General features: G+C 42.3%; 1 protein-coding gene across 1 annotated transcript; it reads left to right on the forward strand.

Moving 5' to 3' along the window:
- The first annotated feature begins 166 nt into the window (after nt 1-166).
- On the forward strand, nt 167-22,438 carry LOC311120612 (uncharacterized protein). Its single transcript, XM_084195197.1, has 6 exons — nt 167-493; nt 878-2,669; nt 2,931-3,015; nt 8,768-9,607; nt 20,587-20,683; nt 21,443-22,438. Exons 1-6 carry the CDS (start codon nt 208-210, stop codon nt 21,982-21,984), a joined length of 3,642 nt encoding a protein of 1,213 aa, XP_084051323.1. The 5' UTR covers nt 167-207; the 3' UTR covers nt 21,985-22,438.
- Nucleotides 22,439-23,015: the final 577 nt, after the last annotated feature.

Below are 23,015 nucleotides of genomic sequence, written 5' to 3' on the forward strand. Positions count from 1 at the left end.
GTGTGTGTACTCCCTGGATGAGGAGATGTAATCTCATGTTTTGTCCACAGAAACCAACAGGAGAGATCAGAGTCAGAGATTCTCAGTGGTCAGTCTTCCCAGAGTCATCAAACAGACCTGGCCTCCATATTCAGTGTATGTGGTCCTGTTATGTACATTTGTTTTTGTTTACCTCAAGTAAAGTTGATCTGTCAATCATTCATTAATATGTTAATGAGAAAGCATTTAGTCTCTTGCTTAACTTATTTACTTGATTTATTTCAGTTGCTTGAAGAGAATATTATGACATTTGTGAAGAACGAGCTGAAGATGTTCAAGAGGATTCTTAGTCCAGAACTCCCAGAAGGCTTTGAGAGTCAGAAGCAGGATAATGAAGTGGTGGATGCTGAAGATGAGAAGCAGGAGAGCAGTGCCAGAGAGGGGGCTCTGAAGATCACACTGCACGTCCTGAGGAAAATGAACCAGAAGGAGCTTGCTGACACATTGGAGAAAAGTAAGAGCTGTCTGCCTCATGTTGAATGCTGTTTTATAACATTTAAAAGCTGTAGCTAAAGTACAGCTTAAGTAGCTGTGTAACTAAATGATATTGTAGCAGCCTTAACACAACACCTAGTGACCTCATCAAGTAGCAGCAGGGTTGTGTTGTGTTGAGAGAGAGAGAGAGAGAGAGAGAGAGAGAGAGAGAGAGAGAGAGAGAGAGAGAATACCAATAATGATATAAATCAGTCACACCAGTGTGTAATGTATTATGAAAACATTTATACAGTCAGTTAAGCGAAGAAATGATTATAATTTAAAATTGTATAACAGTCCTAGAATACTGTAGGCAATAAAACAGACGTAATATTAATATCCTCTGTGTTATTTCTTCATTCAGATGAGCTTGCTGTGATTTGCCAACGTGAACTCAAATCTAATCTAAAGAAGAAGTTTCAATGTGTATTTGAGGGGATCGCTAAACAAGGAAACCCTTCACTTCTCAATAAGATCTACACAGAGCTCTACATCACAGAGGGTGGAACAGGAGAGGTCAATAATGAACATGAGCTGAGACAGATTGAGACAACTACCAGGAAACAAGCAAGACCAGAGACTGCAATCAAATGTAACGACATCTTCAAACCCTTAACTGGACAAGACAAACTTATCAGAACTGTGCTGACAAAGGGAGTCGCTGGCATTGGAAAAACAGTCTCTGTGCAGAAGTTCATTCTGGACTGGGCTGAAGGAAAAGCAAATCAGGATGTCCAATTTGTATTTTCATTCCCTTTTCGGGAGCTGAATTTGATGAAAAAGGAAAAACACACTTTGATTGAACTTCTCAATCACTTCTCAATGGAAACCAAAGAATCAAGAATCTCCAACTACGACAAGTACAAAGTTCTGTTCATCTTTGATGGTCTGGATGAGTGCCGACTGCCCTTAGACTTCCAGAAGAACAAGATTTGTTTTGACGTCACAGAGTCAACCTCAGTGGATGTTCTGCTGACAAATCTCATCAAGGGAAATCTGCTTCCCTCTGCTCTCCTCTGGATAACTACCCGACCTGCAGCAGCCAATCAGATCCCTTCAGTGTGTGTTGACCAGGTGACAGAGGTACGAGGGTTCAATGACCCACAGAAGGAGGAGTACTTCAGAAAGAGATTCAGTGATCAGGACCTAGCCAGCAGAATCATCTCACACATAAAGACATCAAGGAGCCTCCACATCATGTGCCACATTCCTGTCTTCTGTTGGATTTCTGCAACAGTCCTTGAGCACATGTTGAAACATAAGACAGAAGAGATGCCCAAGACTCTGACTGAGATGTACTCACACCTTGTGGAGTTTCATACCAAACAAAAGAATGAAAAGTATCTTGGGAAAGAAGAGACAGGTCCACACTGGAATAAAGATAGCATTCTGTCACTGGGAAAACTGGCTTTTCAACAGCTTGTGAAGGGCAATCTGATTTTCTATGAAGAAGAGCTGAAAGAGGCTGGCATTGATGTCAATGAAGCCTCTGTGTACTCAGGATTGTGCACACAGATCTTTAAAGAGGAATGTGTGCTGTACCAGGACAAGGTGTACTGCTTCGTGCATCTGAGCATTCAGGAGTTTCTGGCTGCTGTATATGTGTTCCTCTCATTCATCAACAACAATGAGAATCTAATGGCCAAACCTCAATCAATGTTCAGCTACTTTTTTGCGCAGTCCAGAGACAAGCCTGAAGTTACTGTCTACAAGAGTGCTGTGGATAAAGCCTTACAAAGTGAGACGGGAAACCTGGATCTTTTCCTCCGCTTCCTTCTGGGCCTCTCACTGGAGTCCAATCAGAAGCACTTACGAGGTCTACTGACAAAGACAAGAAGCAGCTCACAGAGCCATGAAGAAACAGTCAAGTACATCAAGGAGAAGATCAGGGAGAATCCCTCTCCAGAGAGGTGCATCAATCTGTTCCACTGTCTGAATGAACTGAATGACCATTCTCTAGTGGAGGAGATCCAAAGCTACCTGAGCTCAGGAAGTCTCTCAGAAGAAGATCTCTCACCTGCACAGTGGTCAGCTCTGGTCTTTGTGTTGCTGACTTCAGAAAAGGAGCTGGATGTGTTTGACCTGAAGAAATACTCCAGATCAGAGGAAGGACCTCTGAGGCTGCTGCCAGTGGTCAAAGCCTCCAGAGCTGCTCTGTGAGTACATAAAATGACATTTAAGTACTAATCATCAGGAAGAAATATTCAGTTTAGAGAAATATATGTATTATTGAAAAACATATTGAATAAATGCATTGATGTTCACATTAGTATAACAATATGACCATACAATTCTAGGAGACGGAAGATGAATCGATATGTTGTTTAAGAGAATAAACCAAATGCATCTGCCATTGTCCTTCTACATTACTGGTGTTTAATTAACAGTTTGTGAAATCATGATGATCTCTTTGTCAGGCTGTCAGGCTGTGGCGTCACAGAGGAAGGCTGTGCTTCTCTGGTCTCAGCTCTGAAGTCAAACCCCTCACACCTGAGAGAGCTGGATCTGAGTAACAATGACCTGGATGATTCAGGAGTGAAGCTGCTCTCTGCTGGACTGGTGAATCCACACTGTAAACTGGAGACTCTGAGGTCAGTATTCCTGTAGTTGGTCAACAAGTGATAACTGTTCACCAGATCCACATGTGTTTACCAGGCACACATAGTCCACACCATATGTGTTTGGACAGTGAAGCTTACAGTTTTACATTTGGTGCTATGCTCCAGCATTTTGGATTTCAGATTGAATGTTTCATTATAGAATGTCACCTTTTATTTGATGTTAATGGTGACAGGTTAGCATGTTTTGTTGTAGCCTCTGTAACTTTCTCACTCATTATTATTCATGATTCATTCATGATCTTTCTCAATCATGGCATCATTAGGATTCATTCAGTAGTGTTTAGAAACATGTTATCTACTCACAGAAAGAAAATTACTCACCACCAAAGAATAGCAGTGTGGTTTTAATATGATTTTACTCTTTGCAGGCTGTCAGGCTGTGGAGTCACAGAGAAAGGCTGTGCTTCTCTGGTCTCAGCTCTGAAGTCAAACCCCTCACACCTGAGAGAGCTGGACCTGAGTAACAATGACCTGAAGGATTCAGGAGTGAAGCTGCTCTCTGCTGGACTGGGGAATCCCCACTGTAAACTGGAGACTCTGGGGTCAGTATTCCTGTATCACTCAATGAACACACACTCATTGGACACACACACACACACACACACAATGATTAATTTAGTAGTGTTTAGAAACATGTTATCTACTGTTAATAATTATACATTAATTCATGTATATACAGTACCAGTCAAAAGTTTGGACACACCTACTCATTCAAGGGTTTGTCTTTATTTTTTCCATTGTAGAATAACAGTGAAGACATCAAAACTATGGAATAACAAATATGGAATAATGTAGTAACCAAAAAAGTGTTAAACAAATGAAAATATATTTTATATTTGAAATTCTTCAAATAGCCACCCTTTGTCTTGATGACAGCTTTGCACACTCTTGGCATTCTCTCAACCAGCTTCACCTGGAATGCAGTTCCCACATATGCTGAGCACTTGTTGGCTGCTTTTCCTTCACTCTGCCGTCCTACTCATCCTAAACCATCTCAATTGGGTTGAGGTCGGGTGATTATGGAGGCCAGGTCATCTGATGCAGCACTCAATCCCTCTCCTTACACAGTCTGGAAGTGTGTTGGGTCATTGTCCTGTTGAAAAACAAATGATAGTCCCACTAAGCCCAAACCAGATGGGATGGCGTATCGCTGCAGAATGCTGTGGTAGCCATGCTGGTTAAGTGTGCCTTGAATTCTAAATAAATCACAGACAGTGTCACCAGCAAAGCACCCCCACACCATAACACCTCCTCCTCCATGCTTTACGGTGGGAACTACACATGCCGAGATCATCCGTTCACCCACACCAATTCTCACAAAGACACGGCGGTTGGAACCAAAAATCTAAAATTTGGACTCCAGGCCAAAGGACAATGTCCACCTGTGTAATGTCCATTGCTCGTGATTCTTGGCCCAAGCAGGTCTCTTCTTCTTATTGGTGTCCTTTAGTAGTGGTTTCTTTGCAGCAATTCAACCATGAAAGCCTGATTCACACAGTCACCTCTGAACAGTTGATGTTGAGATGTGTCTGTTACTAAAACTCTGTGAAGCATTTATTTGGGCTGCAATTTCTGAGGCTGGTAACTCTGATGAACGTATCCTCTGCAGCAGAGGTAACTTTGGGTCATCCATTCCTGTGGCGGTCCTCATGAGAGCCAGTTTCATCATAGCGCTTGATGTTTTTTGCGACTGCACTTGAAGAAACTTTCAAAGTTGTTGAAATGTTCCGTATTGACTGGCCGTCATGTCTTAAAGTAATGATGGACTGTCATTTCTCTTTGCTTATTTGAGATGTTCTTGCCATAATATGGACTTGGTCTTTTACCAAATATGGCTATCTTCTGTATACCCCCCTACCTTGTCACAACACAACTGATTGGCTCAAACCCATTAAGACGGAAATAAATTCAACAAATTAACTTTTAAGAAGGCACACCTGTTAATTGAAATGCATTCCAGGTGACTACCTCATGAAGCTGGTTGAGAGAATGCCAAGAGTGTGCAATGCTGTCATCAAGGAAAAGGGTGGCTGTTTGATGAATCTGAAATATAAAATATATTTGGATTAATTTAACACTTTTTTGGTTACTACATGATTCCATGTGTTATTTCATAGTTTTATGTCTTCACTATTATTCTACAATGTAAAAAATAGTAAAAATAAAGAAAAACCCTTGAATGTGTAGGTGTGTTCAAACTTTTGACTGGTAGTATTGTGTATATATACATATATGAATAGATATGGCAGGTTTCAGGACACTGATGTATCTGAAATTGTTGAAAGAATATATTTTCACACCAAAGAATAGCAGTGTGATTTTAATATGATTGTACTTTTGCAGGCTGTCACGCTGTCTAGTCACAGAGGAAGGCTGTGCTTCTCTGGTCTCAGCTCTGAAGTCAAACCCCTCACACCTGAGAGAGCTGGATCTGAGTAACAATGACCTGAAGGATTCAGGAGTGAAGCTGCTCTCTGCTGGACTGGGGAATCCCCACTGTAAACTGGAGACTCTGAGGTCAGTATTCCTGTAGTTGGTCAACAAGTGATAACTGTTCACCAGATCCACATGTGTTTACCAGGCACACATAGTCCACACCATATGTGTTTGGACAGTGAAGCTTACAGTTTTACATTTGGTGCTATGCTCCAGCATTTTGGATTTGAGATAGAATGTTTCATATTAGGCGACAGTACAGAATGTCACCTTTTATTTGAGAGTATTTTCATACATATCTGTGTTACTGTTTAAAAATGAAATGAAGCACTTTACGTATCTAGTTCTCCCATTTGAAAAAGTCTTAATAATTTGGACATATTCACTTATATTGTATTAAAGTAGTCATAAATTTAGTATTTGGTCCCATATTCCTTACCTGCAGTGATTACATCAAGCTTGTGATTCTACAAACTTGTTGAATACATTTGCAGTTTGTCTTGGTTTTGTTATAGATTATGTTTTTCCCAATAGAAACTGAATGGTGAATAATGTCCTGTCATTTTGGAGTCACTTCACTTGTATTGTCAGTAAGAATAGAAGATGTTTCTGAACACTTCTACATTCATGTGGATGCTACCGTGATTATGAATAATCATGAATGAATCATGAATGATGATGAATGAGAAAGTTACAGAGGAACAAGGATCATACCCCCTCTGTTATTGGTTATGGTGAGAGGTTAGCATGTTTTGTTGTAGCCTCTATAACTTTCTCATTCATTATTATTCATGATTCAGTCATTATTTTTCTTAATCATGTCATCATCAGGATTGATTTAATAGTGTTTAGAAACCTGTTATTGATATACTGATACTGCTTTTTAAACTGGTCTGGTCAGTACTCAAATATTTGTAATATGCATTTTTTTATCTACAAGCAATACCTTGATAATTAGTCATTTCTAATAATGATACATTCATTAATGAATAGATATGGCAGGTTTCAGGACACTGATATATCTGAACATTTTGAAAAAATATACTGCCACTATATCCTCCACCAAAGAATAGCAGTGGTTAGCAGGAGGAACTGCTGGATGCAATTAAAGACTTTAAGTCCGGGAAAACCTTTTTTGATATACTAAGAGGACCGTTATTAGCATGTTTTAACCACTCCTATGTAAATGGTAGATTATCTGACACTCAAGAAGAAGGTCTGATCTCATTATTACTGAAACAGGATACAAGTGGAAAATATAAAGATCCAGTCCATTTACAAAATTGGAGGCCCCTTACACTTCAGTGTTGTGATGCAAAAATCCTACCAAAATGTATAGCGCATAGAAATAAAAAGGTATCGTCGGATATTATTCATTCTAATCAGACAGGCTTTTTACATGGAAGATACATTGGAGATAATATAAGGCAAGTATTGGAAACAATATAACACTATGGAAAATATGGGAAACCAGGCCTGCTATTCATAGCAGACTTCGAAAAGGCATTTGATAAAGTTCGACTGGGGTTTATATATAAATGCCTGGAGCATTTCAATTTTGGAGAATCTCTTATAAAATGGGTCAAAATCATGTATAGTAACCCTAGGTGTAAAATAGTAAATAATGGCTATTTCTCAGAAAGTTTTAAACTGTCAAGAGGAGTGAAACAAGGTTGTCCACTATCGGCATATCTATTTATTGTGGCCATCGAGATGTTAGCTATTAAAATCAGATCCAATAATAATATCAGAGGATTAGAAATACAGGGCTTAAAAACAAAGGTGTCATTGTACGCTGATGATTCATGTTTTCTTTTAAATCCACAACTAGAATCCCTCCACAGCCTCATAGAGGATTTAGATACATTTTCTAACCTCTGGATTGCAACCAAATTATGACAAATGTACTATATTACGTATTGGATCACTAAAAAATACAATTTTTACATTACCATGTAGTTTACCAATAAAATGGTCTGATGGTGATGTGGATATACTCGGAATACATATCCCAAAGGAAATAAATGATCTCACTTCAATACATTTTAATAGAAAGTTAGCAAAAATAGATAAGATCTTACTACCATGGAAAGGAAAATACCTGTCAATTTGTGGAAATGTCACCCTGATTAACTCTTTAGTATTATCCCAGTTTACCTATTTGCTTATGGTCTTGCCTACGCCTAGCGAACAGTTTTTTAAATTATATGAGAAAAAAATATTCAATTTTATTTGGAACAGACAAAATTAAAACGGCATATTTATATAATGAATATGAATTCGGAGGACAGAAATTATTAAATATTAAAGCATTAGACCTATCACTAAAAGCTTCAGTCATACAAAAGTTATACTTAAATCCGAACTGGTTCTCAAGCAAATTAGTAAGATTGTCTCACCCAATGTTCAAGAAAGGCCTTTTTCCCTTTATTCAGATTACAACCTCTCACTTTCAGTTATTTGAAAAGGAAATAATCTCCCGAATATCACTATTTCTAAAACAAGCCATAGAAAGTTGGTTGCATTTCAATTTAATCCTCCAGAAACGACAGAACAAATAATGCAACAAATATTGTGGTTAAATTCAAATATACTAATTGACAGAAAAACTTTATTTTTTTGACAGAATGTTTAAAAAAGGTATAATCTTCGTAAATGATATCATCGGTAGGACTGGTGGAGTTATGTCGCACATGCAGCTAACAAAAACATATGGAAATGTCTGCTCTACCCAAAATTACAACCAAATAATTGCAGCCTTACCGCAAAAATGGAAGAGGAAAGTGGAAGGGGGAGAGAGTAAGGAACTTGTCTGTCGGCCTTGCATTAAAGAACATAATTGGTTAAAGAAAACTGTGATAAATAAAAAATTATATCAGTTTCACTTAAGGACCAAAGGATTGACAGCCGTCCCATATAGATTGCAAAATAGTTGGGAAGAGATCTTTGACGTACCGATCCCATGGCATAGTGTTCATGAACTGACACGCAAAACGACACCGGATTCAAAAATTAGAATCTTTCAATTTAAATTATCATATAAAATTCTTGCTACCGGGGGATTGGAGGGACGCCATGTGCGACTGACGTGTTTTCCGTTTGCTCCCGTGGTATTTTAAAAGTTTATGTGAATTTTGCAGCAAAACCGTATTTATTTTCATATATTATTTTGGTGATCCCTTCCCGTAAAAACCAAGACTACTTTACTTCCAAATATCAGCATGTCGACGAAACATAAGGCCAAAAGCATGACTTTGAGAAAACCCGGCCTACAAGACACACTCTCATCGCCGCCCTCCCCTGAGCCTGACAACCCGGGGACTGATACTCTACCCGGGGGGGCGGCTTGGCCTGGCGGCGCTGAAGTGAACATTCTCGAGGCCATCAAACTACTACGCTCTGAGATAGTTGAAATGAAAACGGAGGTGGTTGCTACGATTGAGGCCCGAATAAAGGAGGTTTCTGATACTTTAAAAGCAGATCTAACCATCCTGCGGAACGAGACGGTGCCGGCAATCGCATCACTCAAAACAACAATGGAGTCGCACACTACAACGATTGCAGCACTGGAGACCTTCGCTACAAATGTCTCCGACTTAACTACATCCCTGGAGGCTGACGTGAAACGCCTAGCTGCGGACTTGAAAAAGGTGAAGGAGAGCTGTGTAAGTTTGGAGGGATTCTCTCGCCGCAATAACCTGAGACTTGTATCAGTCCCAGAGTCAGCGGAAATGCCTCGCGCCACGGATTTCGTTTCTGGGCTGCTGAAGGATGTTCTAGCCTTGGATGAAAAGCCCCTGATTGATCGTGCCCACCGGTCGCTGCGCCCAAAGCCCCGGGATGGGGAGAGGCCCCGTGACATAATTCTTCGAGTGCACTTTTTCCATGAGAAGATGGAGATTCTCCGACGAGCCCGCAATACCACTCTGAGCTTTCAAGGACAGAGCTTCTCCATCTACCAGGACTACTCCCCCACTGTTTCCAGCCAGCGCGCAGCTTTCGGACAGGCCAAACGACTACTTCGGGACCATCCAGGTGTGAAGTACGGACTGCGATTCCCGGCCCGTTTATGGCTATCTCATGATGGTAAAGACTACACATCTGAATCTCCGGATGAGGCTCTCTCTCACATTCAACGTCACATCAAGAAGTCTTGAACTTGCTCATAGTTCAGCAACTGTTGCTAGCGAACTGTGGATAGTAAGTAAACCACCTGTGGTACAACTATGTTTAGCTACAACATGCTAATTTTGTATAGTTGGGGGGTTGGCGTACCCATTCAGGCTTATTTGATGTGATCTAATGTTTTGATCATCTAGTGTGCTTGCCTTACAAGCATTCAGTCATTTTAATCTCATTGTATTGCGGTTTTACTATACTCCTGTGTTTTCTAGGCTGTCTTGCTCACCTATTCAGTTTGTTTACATAGTGTCTCAGTGACTCAAAATATTATTGGTTATTTGCTTACTGCATCCGTTTGCATTGACCCAGTAAACAGTAAATGCTTCCCGAGGCGACACGTTTTTTTGGGGTCTTCACTTAAATTTTAAGGCTCAGAGCGTCATTTAAGCGTTAAACGTTGCGCACACGTAGTTTTTTGGTCTTGGTTGTAAGCTGTCTCAGCATTCAACTAGACAACTATTATAATAATAATTATTTTTATCATTTTTGATTGTCTTACTACGATTTCCTTACTTCAAATTAGGTTTTCGGCTGAGAGCCGTTACACATTCTATTTATTTTCTTTATTTTCTCTCTCAAATGCCTGTTATAAGACTGGGAATATAATTATATACATCTAAAAATTGTGCTTTTGTAATTTCGTCTGCACAAGGGATTCACCTTAATTTCTTTTATTTAAAAAATTATTATCTCTTTTTGCTGTTTGATCCACTAACAAAACACGACTTTAAAGAGCGGGACTGTGGGTTTAGGTTTAAGACCGCACTCTCACAGACATACTGTGCGAAGAGAACATGCTCTATTTAGGCTTGTACCTCGTTTGGGGAGGTACTGTCTGGGATGGGGGGAGGGGGTGGGGGGAGGGGTTGAATTGTTCAGTTCTAATGTTGTCATTCTGTCTTTTTTGTTTTTTTTTCGGTACTTTTTCTCAACATCTACCACCGTACATTATTACTCTGAGACAAGTTATTCTGGGGTTTCTGGGCGCTCATTGCTTTTCCATTCTATGCTCTAATGACGGGGTTGTATAACGGGAATGCCCAGAGGGGCCAAAACAATGCGATCAAATACATTTCGTGGAACACCAAAGGGGTTAATAACCCAGTGAAACGTAAGAGGGTGTTGACACACTTAAAGGGTTTGAATGCAAATGTTGCATTTCTACAAGAGACTCACTTGAGGACTGGTGAGCACTTTAGGATGCGTAGGGACTGGGTTGGTCAAGTGTTCCACTCTAACTTTCATAGTAAATCAAGAGGGGCTGCCATTTTGGTTGATAAAGTCACTCCCTTTGTAGCTTCTGAGGTTATCGCTGATCCTAAGGGACGATACGTCATAGTAACCGGTAAACTGTTTTCTACCCCTCTTGTTTTGGCTAGTGTTTATGCTCCCAATTGGGATGACACAAGTTTCATTTCTTCCTTTTTGTCTGCTATACCCAATTTAGATTCTCATTTATTGATTTTAGGGGGGGATTTCAACTGCAAAATGTCCCCAGTTCTTGACAAGTCCTCACGAACAACTACAGGCCCATCTAAATGTGCCCTACTTATTCAAGCCTTTCTTCAGAAATATGCCATGTTTGAGGCCTGGCGTTTCCTACATCCTACAGATAGACAGTATTCCTTTTATTCTCATGTTCATCAAACATACTCCCGGATTGATTACTTATTTTTGGACAAAAAACTTTTGCCTAACCTTCGGCAGTGTACTTACAAGAGTATTGTTATTTCGGACCATTCACCATTAGTGCTTGAACTAGAGTTTCCCCAGCGACCTCCTATGTGTTATCAATGGCGTCTTAACCCCATTTTACTCTCAGATAAGGAGTTTGTCAATTTCATTTCTTCTGAAATCACCTTATTCCTAGAAACTAATTCAACACCAGGTATGTCCTGCTCTACCATATGGGAGTCTCTCAAAGCATACCTACGTGGCCAAATTATTTCTTATACAGCCAACCAAAACAGAGTTCGCTCTCAGCGACTTCGGGACCTGAGCGAATCCATAGCCACATTGGATGAGAAGTATGCCACGGTTCCTTCCTCTGATCTGCATAAAGAGCGCCAACTACTCCAATCTGAATTTGATGAGCTTTCTACCAGGCAAGCTGAACAGCTACTCTTGCGAGCTCGGTACAGAGTGTATGAACAAGGCGACAAGGCCAGTAAACTCCTTGCACATCAGATCCGTAAATCTGAGGCCTCACGTTTAATCCCACAAATAAGGACCCCGTCTGGCGCCACCACAGTTATACATAAAGAGATCAATGATCAATTCAAACAATTTTATTCTGCGCTATACACCTCTGAATCCCCTCAAGACCCTTTGCTGATTGATTCCTTCTTTAATGGCCTGAATATGCCTTCAATTGATACAGACACCCATGACTATCTAGAAGAAGAATTTACACCTGAGGAGATTGCAACAGCAGTGTCCGCAATGAAAAGAGGTAAATCACCGGGTCCGGATGGTTTTCCAACCGAATTTTACAGGACGTTTTCTGGTCTGCTTTGCCCATTCTTGTCTCGACTATTTGCAGAGTGCCTTAATACCTCAAAGCTACCGCCTAGTCTTTATCAAGCTTCAATTTCATTACTATTAAAGAAAAACAAAGACCCTCTGGAATGTGGATCCTTTCGCCCAATCTCGCTTTTAAACTGTGATTACAAAATCCTAGCCAAGCTTTTAGCCATCCGTATGGAAGGCTCGCTGCATCAAGTAATACACTCTGACCAGACTGGCTTTGTGAGAAATAGGCATTTGTTTTTCAATATTAGGCGCCTTATGAATATACTGTACTCCCCTGCGTCGGAGGACCCAGAGGTGGTGGTCTCACTTGATGCAGAAAAAGCGTTTGACCGCGTTGAGTGGGATTACCTAACAGCCACCCTTTATAGATTTGGCTTTGGCCCCAAATTCATTGCGTGGATAAAGATTCTTTATTTTTCCCCCATGGCTTCGCTACGGACTAACAACTTGTCCTCTGACTATTTTCCCTTGCACCGCGGATCCAGACAGGGCTGTCCACTCTCCCCCTTGTTGTTTGCTTTGGCAATCGAACCTCTCGCCATTGCATTACGCTCTAATGATGCCATTCAAGGAATAATCCGGACGGGCTCAGAGCAGAAAGTCTCGCTATATGCGGATGACCTCCTTTTGTTTATCTCTAACCCTGATACCTCATTGCCACGCGCCTTATCTGTTCTTAAAAGGTTTGGATCAATCTCAGGGTACAAGCTGAATCTAGGCAAGAGTGAGCTTTTTCCTGTAAACAAGGCTGCTTTAAAGTGCTCTTTTACAAGCTCTCAGTTTAGGATTGTCCGGGATCAATTCACCTACTTGGGAGTTAAAGTGACAAGGAAATATTCAAATCTGTTTCAGGAAAACTTGGTTGCTCTAGCAGACAGTTTGAAACAATATTTTGCTTTTTGGAATGCGCTACCTCTTTCTCTTATCGGAAGGATTAATGTCATTAAAATGAGTGTCTTGCCCAAATTTCTATATTTATTTCAATGTCTACCCATTTTTATTCCAAAATCTTTTTTTATTTCACTGGATCAAACATTCATGCATTTTATTTGGGATGGCAAGGTACCACGGATTGGTAGAAAACATTTACAGAAGCCTAAGTCATTGGGGGGTTTAGCTCTACCAAATTTTCAGACATACTATTGGGCTGCAAATTTCAGAGCCCTTCTGTACTGGCTGCAGACTGATCCTACTGGCCCTAGACCAATCTGGGTCCAGATGGAGTCTGAATCGTGTAAACCTGCTGCACTTTCTTCTGTGTTGTGCTCGTCTCTCCCAGTGTCCCTAGGCAAAAGGTGTGTCAACCCAATTGTAAAGCAGTCTCTTAAAAATTTGGAATCAGTTCCGCTTAGCCTTTGGCCTCCGAGGCTTTTCTCTATCAGGCCCAATCAATCAGAACATTTTATTTCCTCCATCTTTGAATGATGGGGCTTTTGACATCTGGCACTCACTAGGCCTCTCCTCACTAGCCCAATTATTCTTTGATGATACATTTGCCTCTTTTGCTCAGCTACAGGAAAGGTTCAACCTCCCCCAATCCCACTTTTTCCGCTATCTCCAGACTAGGAACTTTGTCAGAGCTAACACACCTGAATTTCCCCATAGGCCTGTGAATACAGCTATAGAGAGCATCCTGGAGCTGAACAAGCTTCCTAGGGGCGCAATTTCAGATGTATATGCAATCATTCATGACTTACAGAACCCTTCTTTGGTGCCTTTAAAGACTCGATGGGAAAAGGATTTGGGGGAGGAACTTGGGGAAGACACCTGGGAATCTGTGCTGCGCAGGGTGCATTCGTCCTCTTTTAGCACTGGACACAGCCTCATTCAATTCAAGGTGGTTCACCGTATCCACTGGTCTGGGGCCAGACTTGGAAGAATATTCTCTGATTTTGATCCTACCTGTGTCAGATGTAAAATTGAACCGGCCACACTGTTGCATATGTTCTGGGGCTGTCATAAACTGTCAGGTTTCTGGGAATTAATATTTAAATGTTTCTCTGATATATATAACACTGTTATAGATCCCTCTCCCCTTACAGCCCTTTTTGGAGTACTGCCCATAAGCACCCCCCTGTCAAGAATCCAGTCGGACACTGTTGCTTATACAACTCTTTTAGCTAGACGGCTAATACTACAGAACTGGAAGATGGCAGCTCCCCCATCTTATAAATATTGGGTGAGAGACGTGTTGTGCTCTCTGAAACTAGAAAAAATTCAATTCAATTCACGTGGGAACCCCAAACTGTTTAATGAGGCTTGGGCTCCATTCCGGTCTTACTTTAAACAGTCCATCCTCTGATAGCATTCCTATTAAAACCAAAATAAGTCTGTATTTGACCCCCCTGTGACTTAGGGGTTGGATGAGCATTTCTCTGTGTTTTTTTTCTGGGGTGGGGGTGGGGGGCATTAAGGTTGTTGTGCTTATTGATTGTGACCTGCGGATGCCTTGTTCATCTCGCCCGGGCAGAGACTAAGGTGTGAGCTTGTTTTTCCCAGTTATTTTTTTTTTTTTTATTCTGTTCACGCCTACATAAAATTATCAATATTCATTTTTTATTTTAAAGCATTGTAACTTTTTATTTTTGGTCCAGTGGATGATTGGTCTGTGGCCTTGACTGTCTATGAGTGGTTGCATTTCTCCACCCCATCCCTTAACTGTTTACAGGAACAATGGTGAGGTGTTTGCTCTGTCCCTATACTACAGATTGCCCTTTAACCTCTTGTAGCCTTCTGCCTGGTGTGTTTAACTTGTCTAAAGTATGGTATCTTTAAAGTTATTTTTATTTTTATTTTTTTATATGTATTATTTGTATTTTTGTCTAGTTGAGTATATTATTTATATTGCTTTGTCTTGTCTGTGTGTGTGTAAAACTTAATAAACAGAGTTCTAAAAAAAAAAAAAAATCTTGCTACCAATATAATGTTATTTATATGGGGGATACAATCTTCCCAGCTCTGCAGATTTTGCTGTGAAGAGACAGAATCGTTAGATCATTTGTTTTGGTTCTGTCCACTTGTAGCTTGTTTTTGGACACAGGTCCAGGAATGGCTAAAGGATTGCAATATTTACCTGGAGCTAACCTTGCAGATAGCATTACTGGGTGATCTGAAAAGTCATAGTCAATCGATCAATAATATAATAATACTTTTAGCAAAAAAAAATATTTTTAATTCACAATCTGTAGAAGCAATGAGAATAGAAAGGTTCAGAACTTTTGTAAAACATCACAGTATGGTTGAAATAAATATGGCAAATAGAAATCCTATATGGATGGTGTTAAGAGATAGATGGGAGGTATTGAATAGAGTTGAAGGATGGGACTAATAACAAATAACAACAAATAATAACAAAGATAGCTAATAATGTAAGCATACTGTGTCCATAATAAGTATATAGGTTGTAGGTTGGGAGCTTTTGGGAAAGAGCACAGTTAGAAAGATATGGCATATAGAAGCAAACCGGATGGACATCATGAAAATGATCGGCGAGGTTGAGAGTAGAAGAAGTTCAGGAGCAAAAATAAATAAATATATATATATAATAGAATTATTGTAAAATTAACTCTGACCATAAGGTGTAGATAGTAAGTATAGGCTGGAAGTAGAGGCCTGGTCATTGTTGTTCACTAATTTACTCCAAGTAGGGAAAGGATGGTGGGGTTGGAAAGTAATAAAGGGGAGTATATATATAAAAAACATGGGGGATTGGAAGTGATGCAGACAATTACATTGATAGAAGATACAATCTATTTGCAATATTAAGCTGATCCATTCCCCCCCCCCCAAAAAAAATAACTATATATATACAGTGGGGAGAACAAGTATTTGATACACTGCCGATTTTGCAGGTTTTCCTACTTACAAAGCATGTAGAGGTCTGTCATTTTTATCATAGGTACACTTCAACTGTGAGAGACGGAATCTAAAACAAAAATCCAGAAAATCACATTGTATGATTTTTAAGTAATTAATTTGCATTTTATTGCATGACATAAGTATTTGATACATCAGAAAAGCAGAACTTAATATTTTGTACAGAAACCTTTGTTTGCAATTACAGAGATCATACGTTTCCTGTAGGTCTTGACCAGGTTTGCACACACTGCAACAGGGATTTTGGCCCACTTCTCCATACAGACCTTCTCCAGATCCTTCAGGTTTCGGGGCTGTTGCTGGGCAATACGGACTTTCAGCTCCCTCCAAAGATGTTATATTGGGTTCAGGACTGGAGACTGGCTAGGCCACTCCAGGACCTTGAGATGCTTCTTACGGAGCCACTCCTTAGTTGCCCTGGCTATGTGTTTCGGGTCGTTGTCATGCTGGAAGACCCAGCCACGACCCATCTTCAATGCTCTTACTGAGGGAAGGAGGTTGTTGGCCAAGATCTCGCGATACATGGCCCCATCCATCCTCCCCTCAATACGGTGCAGTCGTCCTGTACCCTTTGCAGAAAAGCATCCCCAAAGAATGATGTTTCCACGTCCATGCTTCACGGTTGGGATGGTGTTCTTGGGGTTGTACTCATCCTTCTTCTTCCTCCAAACACGGCGAGTGGAGTTTAGACCAAAAAGCTCTATTTTTGTCTCATCAGACCACATGACCTTCTCCCATTCCTCCTCTGGATCATCCAGATGGTCATTGGCAAACTTCAGACGGGCCTGGACATGTGCTGGCTTGAGCAGGGGGACCTTGCGTGCGCTGCAGGATTTTAATCCATGACGGCATAGTGTGTTACTAATGGTTTTCTTTGAGACTGTGGTCCCAGCTCTCTTCAGGTCATTGACCAGGTCCTGCCGTGTAGTTCTGGGCTGATCCCTCACCTTCCTCATGATCATTGATGCCCACGAGGTGAGATCTTGCATGGAGCCCCAGACCGAGGGTGATTGACCGTCACCTTGAACTTCTTACATATCCTAATAATGGCCCATCCCAGCCTTGTGCAGGTCTACAATTTCATCCCTGATGTCCTTACACAGCTCTCTGGTCTTGGCCATTGTGGAGAGGTTGGAGTCTGTTTGATTGAGTGTGTGGACAGGTGTGTTTTATACAGGTAACGAGTTCAAACAGGTGCAGTTAATACAGGTAATGAGTGGAGAACTGGAGGGCTTCTTAAAGAAAAACTAACAGGTCTGTGAGAGCCGGAATTCTTACTGGTTGGTAGGTGATCAAATGCTTATGTCATGCAATAAAATGCAAATGAATTCCTAAAAAAATCATACAATGTGATTTTCTGGATTTTTGTTTTAGATTCCATCTCTCACAGTTGAAGTGTACCTTTGATAAAAATTACAGACCTCTACATGCTTTGTAAGTAGGAAAACCTGCAAAATCGGCAGTGTATCAAATACTTGTTCTCCCCACTGTATATATATATATATTTGCAGTGTGGTTTTAATATGATTTGACTCTTTGCAGGCTGTCAGGCTGTCTAGTCACAGAGGAAGGCTTTGCTTCTCTGGTCTCAGCTCTGAGGTCATACACCTCAAACCTGAGAGAGCTGGACCTGAGCTACAATCACCCAGGAGACTCAGGAGTCAGACTGCTCTCTGCTGGACTGGAGGTTCCACACTGCAGACTGGAGAAACTCAAGTATGTAGAGGTTTTATGTCAATGTTCATATCAGACATGTTGGAGTTATCAGGCTAGTTAAGACAAACATTCTGACCACCACTTGGACTAAGTTATATAAAGACTGTGTGTGTGTGTGTGTGTATGTGTGTGTGTGTGTGTGTTTGTGTGTGTGTGTGTGTGTGTGTGTGTGTGTGTGTGTGTGTGTGTGTGTGTGTGTGTGTGTGTGTGTGTGTTTGTGTGTTTTGGTGTGTGTGTTGGTGTGTTTTGGTGTGTGTGTGTGTGTGTGTGTGTGTGTGTGTGTGTGTGGGTCCAGTGTGTGTGTGTGTCCAGTGTGTATGTGTGCAGTGAACAACTGGACACACACAGACTGGAAATACACACACACTGGACAAACACACACTGGACACATACACACAAAGGACACAAACACACACACACTGGTCTCACACACACACACACACACAGTGGCCCCACACCCACACAAAAAGGAAACACATACACACTGGACAGACACACTGGGCACACACACACACTAACTGGACACACACACACACACACTCACACAGACACACACACACACACACACACACTGGACACACACACACACACCCACCCACACCCACACACACACACACACACACACACACACACACACTGGACACACACACACACATACTGAAAAAACACACACACTGGACACACACACTGGGCACACACACACACACACACACACTGGACACACAAACTGAACACACACACTGGACACAAACTGGACACACACACATTCACACTGGACACACACACACACACACACACACACACACACACACACACACACCGGAAACACAAACACACTGGACACACACACACACTCACACTGGACACACACACTCAAACTGGACACACACACACAATGGACACACACACACGCACACACTGGGAAACTGAAAAAAAAACACACTGGACACACACACACACATCCTTGACAAACACACACACTGGGCACACACACATGCACACACACACACACACGCACACACACACACACTGGACACACACACAGGACACACACACACACACACTGGAAACACACACACTGGAGACACACACACACACTGGACACACACACACACACACACACACACACACACACACACACACACACACACACACACACACACACTGGACACACACACACACACACTCACAATTGGACACACACAAAGTTGGGGAAAAAAACACACTGGACACACACACACACACACACACACATTGGATAAAACACACTAGAAACACACACACACACGCTGGACCCACACACACACACTGGACACACACACACACACACAAACACTGGACACACACACACACACACTGGAGACACACAAACACACTCACACTGGACACACACACACACATACTGGAAACACACACACACTGGACACACACACTGAACACACACACTGGACACAAACTGGACACACACACACTGGACACATACAAACAAAGGACACACACACACACACACATTCACACTGAACACACACACACACACACAAAATGGACACACACACACACTGGACACACACACACTCACACCGGAGACAAACAAACACACTCACACTGGACACACACACACACACACACAAACACACACACACTGGACACACACAAACATACTGGACACACACACACACACACACACACACACTGGACAAACACACTGGACACACTCACACACACTCACCCACCCACCCACACACAAACTGGAGAAAAAAAACACACTAGACACACACACACACGCTGGACACACACATACGCACACATACACACACACACAAACAAACACACTGGACAAACACACACACACAGACACAGACTGGACACACACACACAAAAAAAGGAAACACACACACTCAAACAGGACACACGCACACACACACACACACACACTGGATCCATAAATGCACACACTAGACACACATACACACACAAACAAACACACTGGACAAACACACACACACACTGGACACACACAGACACAGACTGGACACACACGCACACAAAAAGGAAACAAACACACTCACACAGAACACACAAACACACACACACACACACACACACACACTGGATCCATACATACACACACTAGACACACACACATACTGGACACACACACACACACACACAAACACACATACACTGGACACACACACAAACTGGACACACACACACACACACTGGACACACACACACACACACACTGGACACACACACACATACACTGGACACACACACACTGGACACACACACACACTCACACTGGACACACACACACTGGACACACACACACACACACTGGACACACACACACATACACTGGACACACACACTGGACACACGCACACACACACTGGACACACACACACACACACTGGACACATACACACACTTGACACACACGCACTCTGGACACACGATCACACACACACACTGGACACAAACACACTGGACACACACACACACTGGTCCCACACACACACTCACACTGTACACACACACACACACTGGACAAATACACACACAAAAAGGACACATACACAAAAAGGACACACACAGGACACAAACACTGGACACACACACACACACACACTTGGACAAAGTTATATGCTGACTGTGTGTGTGTGTGTGTGTGTGTGTGTGTGTGTGTGTGTGTGTTTGTGTGTGAGTTCAGTTGTATCCCTCAATGACTGTCTGTTCTTCTGCTTACCGCTACAGTGTGGAACATGGTGGAGAGAACACAATGAAACCTGGACTTAGAAAATGTGAGTGTTGACTGCTGTGAAGAAAAAGACTAAGAATAAGTCTTAATTCAAGTTAAGTCAAAGTCAAAGACCACCATCATTACTTACTTGGTCATATTAAATATCAGCTGTAGTTCTGCAGAAGCAGAAATCAGGGACACCAAAGTTTACAAAGAGTTGCTTTGACAATGTGTGTGTCTGTGTGTGTGTGTGACGTGATTGTGTTACTTTAGAAATGTTTGTGTGTGTGTGTCCAGTGTGTGTGTGTGTGTTCAGGATGTGTTCGTGTTACTTTTGTGTGTTCATGCATGAAGGTGTGTGTGTGTTCAGGGTGTGTGTGTCAAGGGTGTTTGTGTGTGTGTGTTCAGGATGTGTGTGTGTTTGTGTGTGTGTGTTCAGGAAGTGTGTGTTTGTGTGTGTGTGTGTGTGTGTGTGTGTGTGTGTGTGTGTGTGTGTGTGTGTGTGTGTGTGTGTGTGTGTTCAGGATGTGTGTGTGTGTGTGTGTGTTCAGGATGTGTGTGTGTGTGTGTGTTCAGGATGTGTGTGTGTGTGTGTGTGTTCAGGATGTGTGTGTGTTTGTGTGTGTGTGTTCAGGATGTGTGTGTTTGTGTGTGTGTGTGTGTGTTCAGTGTGTGTGTGTGGGTGTTCAGGCTGTGTGTGTGTGTGTGTGTGTGTGTTCAGGATGTGTGTGTGTTTGTGTGTGTGTGTTCAGGATGTGTGTGTGTGTGTGTGTTCAGGATGATGATGATTTCTAATATTGTGTCTGGTTTCATCCATCAGATGTCTGTGATCTCACACTGGACCCAAACACAGTAAACAGAAACCTCTCTCTGTCTGAGGAGAACAGAAAGGTGACACGTAGGAGAGAGAAGCAGCCGTATCCTGATCACCCAGAGAGATTTGAGTTCTGTGGACAGGTGCTGTGTAGAGAGGGTCTGACTGGGCGCTGTTACTGGGAGGTAGAGTGGAGTGGGAGTTGGGCTGGTATAGGAGTGGCATATAAAGGAATCTGCAGGAGAGGAGGGGGTAGTGACTGTAGGATTGGAGACAATGACAAGTCCTGGAGTCTGTTCTGCTCTGACAAAAGTTACAGTTACTATGACAACAGATACTCTGCCATGCACAATCATAAGTCCACTACCATAGACGTCCCCTCCTCCAGCTCCCCCAGAGTAGGAGTGTATCTGGACTGGCCAGCCGGCACTCTGTCCTTCTACAGAGTCTCCTCTGACACACTGACCCACATGAACACATTCCACTCCACATTCACTGAGCCCCTCTATCCAGGGTTTAGGGTTTGGGACTCGGTGTCCCTATGTTAAATACACACTGGACACACACACACTGGACACTGTACACACACACACACACACTAGACACACACACACTCACACACACACACTGGACACACACACACACACACTGACACACTGGACACACACACACACACTGGACACTCACACACACACACACTGGACACACACACACACATACTGAACACACACACACACTGGACACACACACTGACACACACTGGACACACAAACACACTTGATACACACACACTGTACACACACACACACACACACACACACACACTGAACAAACACACTGAACACACACACACCGGACAAACAAACACTGGACACACACACACACACACACACACACACACACACACACACTCACAAACACACACACACACACACACACACACACACACAAACACACAGGACACACATACATTGATCACACACACACTGGACACACACACACACACACACTGGACAAACACACACACACACACACACTGGACACACAAACACACACACACACAGGACACACACACACACACTGGACACACACACACACACACACACACCTGACACACACACAGGACACACACACACACTGGACACACTCACACACACTGGGCACACACACACACAGGACACACACACACAGGACACACACACACACACATACACACACTGGACACACACAAACACACACACACACACACTGGACACACACACTGGACACACACATACGCTGAACACACACACACACACACTCACACTGGACCCACACACATACACACTGGACACACACACACTGGACACACACAAACACACACACACACAGGACACACACACACACACTCACACACAGACTGGACACACACACACCTGTCACACACACACACACAGGACACACACACACACTGGACACACACACTCACACACACTGGACACCCACACACAGACACTGGACACACACACATACATACTTACACACACACTCACACACACTGGAAACACACACACACACTGGACACACACACACTGGACAC

Source organism: Coregonus lavaretus, assembly GCF_964263955.1.
Source record: "Coregonus lavaretus genome assembly, contig: HAP1_SCAFFOLD_777, whole genome shotgun sequence".
Taxonomy (NCBI): domain Eukaryota; kingdom Metazoa; phylum Chordata; class Actinopteri; order Salmoniformes; family Salmonidae; genus Coregonus; species Coregonus lavaretus.

Excerpts from the sequence above, each read along its gene's own strand:
- LOC311120612 (XM_084195197.1), top strand. The coding sequence starts at position 208 with ATGTTAATGAGAAAGCATTTAGTCTCTTGCTTAACTTATTTACTTGAT. Across the intron at positions 494-877 it reads TGCTGACACATTGGAGAAAA|ATGAGCTTGCTGTGATTTGC; the intron begins GTAAGAGCTGTC and ends TTCTTCATTCAG. Across the intron at positions 2,670-2,930 it reads AAAGCCTCCAGAGCTGCTCT|GCTGTCAGGCTGTGGCGTCA; the intron begins GTGAGTACATAA and ends TCTCTTTGTCAG.